The following is a 3,819-nucleotide window of genomic DNA, read 5'->3' on the forward strand; positions in this document are numbered from 1 at the left end:
CTACCAAATCACCAACGTTGTAAAACCTGGCATTTACGAGTTGATGACGATGGACGGCGAAATGATACCTCGATCTTGGAACTCGATGAACATCAAGCGGTACTACTAAAAAAAAAAAAAAAAAAAAAAAAAAAAAGACGCTCACCGAGCTATACTCGGTCGAGCTATATCTCGAATGTGAACTACGATCGGCTTGATCCCAGTTTGTTGGGTACGTAGGCAACCTCTTACGAGGTACAGCTGTTAATAAAATTTTATTTATACAAACTTTTACTTCGACATCTTTCACTTCGACATCTTTCACTTCGACGTATTTCACATCGACATCCTAGCTAGATGTTCGATCCTCTAATACGCATTTCTCTACAATGCAAACTCTTAATCAATCCTAAGGAACAAAAACCTTACGATTGTGAGAGAATAAGCCGGGACCAGTCCCGCATCCTTTCTTAAATCACCCGAATAACTACGTCGAGATCATTCTCACTATTCGGACACGATTAATGAAATAAAACAGGGTAAGCCGAGTCATACCTCGCACCTATTGTCCCCTTAAGCCGAGTATCACCTCACACCTATTTTTCCCTTAAGCCGAGTTTTACCTCGCACCTATTATTTTACTAAGTTTTATCTCGCATCTCATACCTCGCATCCATTATTTTCTTAGGTCAAGTCTCGCGCCTATCACTCGTAAGTATTGTTCCAATAAGTAAGTTCTCACTTCGTTCCAATCTTTTTGAACCAATTTTCACCTCGTATCAAGTATATCATCTCGAATCTATCACCTCGTTTTGTTTTTCTTAAGTATACCTCGTATTTATTTTCTCTTTATAATTCAAATCGCGAGCTGATACTTTGAAAAAAGAGCATTCATTAATAAAGATAGGTCGGGTCATTACAAACGAGGCAAAAAAAAAAAAAAAGAAAAAAGGAGGCAAGTACAGATAAGAAAAAAGGCGAATAGGATCTATTCTTCGGGCTCATTGCCGCCCTCGTCGTTCTCTTCATCCTCAGCATTATCTCGATCCGAACCGCCATCCGAAGTTTCAGGGTAAGGCGGAGGCAAGTCACCTTCTTCGAGATCTGTGAAGCTGAGGTTATCAAGCTTCTGTTCGCAATCGCGCTTCGAGAATTCCAGCTCGGCTCTCAACTCTGCTTCAGACATCTCTTGCTCCTTCAAGAAATCAAGGCATTCCAGCGTACCTCGAGCCTGAACTAGATCGAGCTTAACCTTCTCGATCGCCTCTTGTTGAGCAACCCGAATCCTCAACCGATCGATGCGACCTGAATACTTTGCCTCAGCATCCGCCCAAATTCGGGTCGTCTCCGCCTCGATCCTCTCATCAGCCTGTCGCTGTGCCCGCACGACCTCGGTGGCGATCGACTTCTCGACCTGAATCTTAGCCTCATTAACAATTTGAAGATTGTTGACTAAGTCCAGATTCTCCTGCTTCATCGCCTCGATCTTGTCTGTCAGCTCCTTCACCCCGACATCGAGCTGCTCCGCCTTTCTTTTCATCGTTTGCCAGTTATCCTCGGCAACCCTCTGCTGCTCGATAGCGGTGTCACGTTCCTTCACCGCTTTTTTCCCAGCAGCCTGGGCATCCTTCAGCCGAGCTGCACCATTCCGGAGCCAGCGCATGTATTGTCCCCTCGCGCGATTACAGCTCGCAATGAACTGAAAATAAAGGTAAAAGAATATCAGTCGAGCTCACAGATGATTAAAGCGTAAAGAGAAGACTCCAAACATACCTTGAAGGCGAAGCTCGCCATATCCTTGAAAGCCCCATCAGTACCGGGAGGGACCTCGGAAGTGGAGCCTCTTATCATCTCGAATAGCTCAGCACATTTGTCGACGTTGTTGACAAACGGTTCACTCGACTCGGGGTATTCGAACTTGAAGCTCCAGTCGATCCCCTTGGCTTTGTCGTCGCCAGCTGGATCAACCCTAGGCCGTTTGCTCGCAGCCTCCGCTCCAACTTGACCGCCATCGTCACCGTCCCCGGAAGATTTCTTCTTTTTACCTTTCGCCTTAGCCTCGACGACCTTCTTCTTCTCGGCGAGGCGAGCAGCCTCAGCTTCTTCCTTCCTTTTCTTCTCCTCGCGCTTTCTCTTCTTCTGTTTCTTCTCCTCGCGCCTCGCCGACTGCGTGGCTTCGTCAGCTCCATCGTCTACTTGCCGAGTAGACACTTGGTCTTCGGCACTCTGAGCCTCGACCCCACCTTCTGCTGCAGTCTCGAGATTTACTTCGGGTTGAGGAACGACCTCGACCTCTTCTTGGGCTGGCACTGGATCTGTGCGCGCAGGCCGAGCTGCAGAAGGACCTCGATCCTTACTCCCGCTCTTCTTTGCCTTCAAGCGTGCAGCGAGACTGGGCGCGTTGACTTGAATTGGAGCCATTGCAGTAGCTCTTTCTAGCAGGTTACTCTCCCTCCTCCAACTAGCTGAAACAGAAAAAGTAAACGTTTAAGGCGATGTCGATTACGGAAGAAGCGTCAAAAATATCGAGCTTACCGTTCGTGATACGAGTGATGGCAGCTTCGACTCTTCGACGATGTATATCGGGCCAATGTTGTATCCCAACAGCCCTGATCTTCTGAAGATTCTCGTGATAGTTCTCCGGGAACGCTTCGAGCTGAACGTTTCGATCTGCGAAAGATAAAGAAACATCAGTAAAAGACAAGGGGAGACTCGAAGTATGACCAAACTAATAATCTACCGATGCTCCTGCTCCACTCGCTTCTAAAATCCCTGGTCGTGTCGACAACCAATGCCTCATCCACCTTCGCGTAAAAGAACGACGCCTCCCAGCTCGGTGTTCTGTTGACAGGATAAACCAGGGAACAATCCTTCCTGGCTTTTATGGTGTACGTGCCCGGGATCGAGTTGTTCTTTTGGACGTTGGTCATCTCCTCGAAGAAACGCAAATCGACGTCGACTCCAGCCTCGCTCCCGAATAGCAGAGCTGCGACCATAAATCGAATTCCCGCAGGGAGAATTTGCGAGAAAGCAATACCCCTCCGGTGGACGTAGTCCGTCAACAACCTCGGAAGGGGGAACCAGAGATGACAAAGACTGAACCACGCCTCGTAAAGCATGACCCAGCTCTCTGGAGCTAGCCATGGTCGATCTTCGGGTCCCGGCGCCATCAACTCGCCTCGAAAACCATATCGCGATCTAAAGTCTTCCAGGCGCTGAACCGTCATCTGTGACGGAATATTTTCCAAGCGATTCTTGATAGCCCCCTTGCGCTTGGAACCTTTTCGTCGAGGTCTAGCTTCCTCGTCTTGTTCCTCTTCCCCGCCCTGACCGTCTTCTTCTTCACCCCCTTCGTCGACCTCTTCCTCGACATGCTCAACAGCCCTCCCATCACGACCATCTTCCTCAAAAGGAACTATTTGAAGAGACGTCGCAATTTCACCTCGCGGAGACGCCCCATCAGAACGAACTCGATCCGCCAATTCAACCAATGAAGACTCACTTCGATCCGATTGGGTATCGGACCTCGAAGATACCTCAGGAGAGGAGCTAGAACTCCCAGAGGCTTCTTGTTCAGACCTAGAGCCAGACTCTAAGCTAGACTCGATGCGCTGACCCCCCGAAGACATTATTCGATGTCGGACAAGATGAAAATAAAACAGCGAAAGGACGAATTCTAGAGAGAGAAAGGAATTCTAGAGAGAAGGGAGAGCGAGATTACCTTTTGTGCACGGAGAAGAAAATGAGAAGAAGACAAGGAGAGCGGAATATATAAGGAAGAAAAAACAGCAGTTACCGAGGAAAGTAATCATGATGCGGACGCTTCCCAGTACTTTATTT

General features: G+C 48.2%; 1 protein-coding gene across 1 annotated transcript; it reads right to left on the reverse strand.

The window, feature by feature from the left end:
* Window positions 1–967: 967 nt before the first annotated feature.
* On the reverse strand, window positions 968–3,608 carry LOC112088450 (meiosis-specific protein ASY2-like). Its single transcript, XM_024158730.1, has 4 exons — window positions 2,720–3,608; window positions 2,515–2,649; window positions 1,753–2,444; window positions 968–1,678 (listed from the first exon to the last, which is right to left on the reverse strand). Exons 1-4 carry the CDS (start codon window positions 3,606–3,608, stop codon window positions 968–970), a joined length of 2,427 nt encoding a protein of 808 aa, XP_024014498.1.
* Window positions 3,609–3,819: the final 211 nt, after the last annotated feature.

This window comes from Eutrema salsugineum, unplaced genomic scaffold, assembly GCF_000478725.1.
Source record: "Eutrema salsugineum unplaced genomic scaffold, Eutsalg1_0 scaffold_14, whole genome shotgun sequence".
Taxonomy (NCBI): domain Eukaryota; kingdom Viridiplantae; phylum Streptophyta; class Magnoliopsida; order Brassicales; family Brassicaceae; genus Eutrema; species Eutrema salsugineum.

Excerpts from the sequence above, each read along its gene's own strand:
- LOC112088450 (XM_024158730.1), bottom strand. The coding sequence starts at position 3,608 with ATGTCTTCGGGGGGTCAGCGCATCGAGTCTAGCTTAGAGTCTGGCTCT. Across the intron at positions 2,650-2,719 it reads CGAGTGGAGCAGGAGCATCG|ATCGAAACGTTCAGCTCGAA; the intron begins GTAGATTATTAG and ends TATCTTTCGCAG. Across the intron at positions 1,679-1,752 it reads TGGCGAGCTTCGCCTTCAAG|TTCATTGCGAGCTGTAATCG; the intron begins GTATGTTTGGAG and ends CTTTATTTTCAG.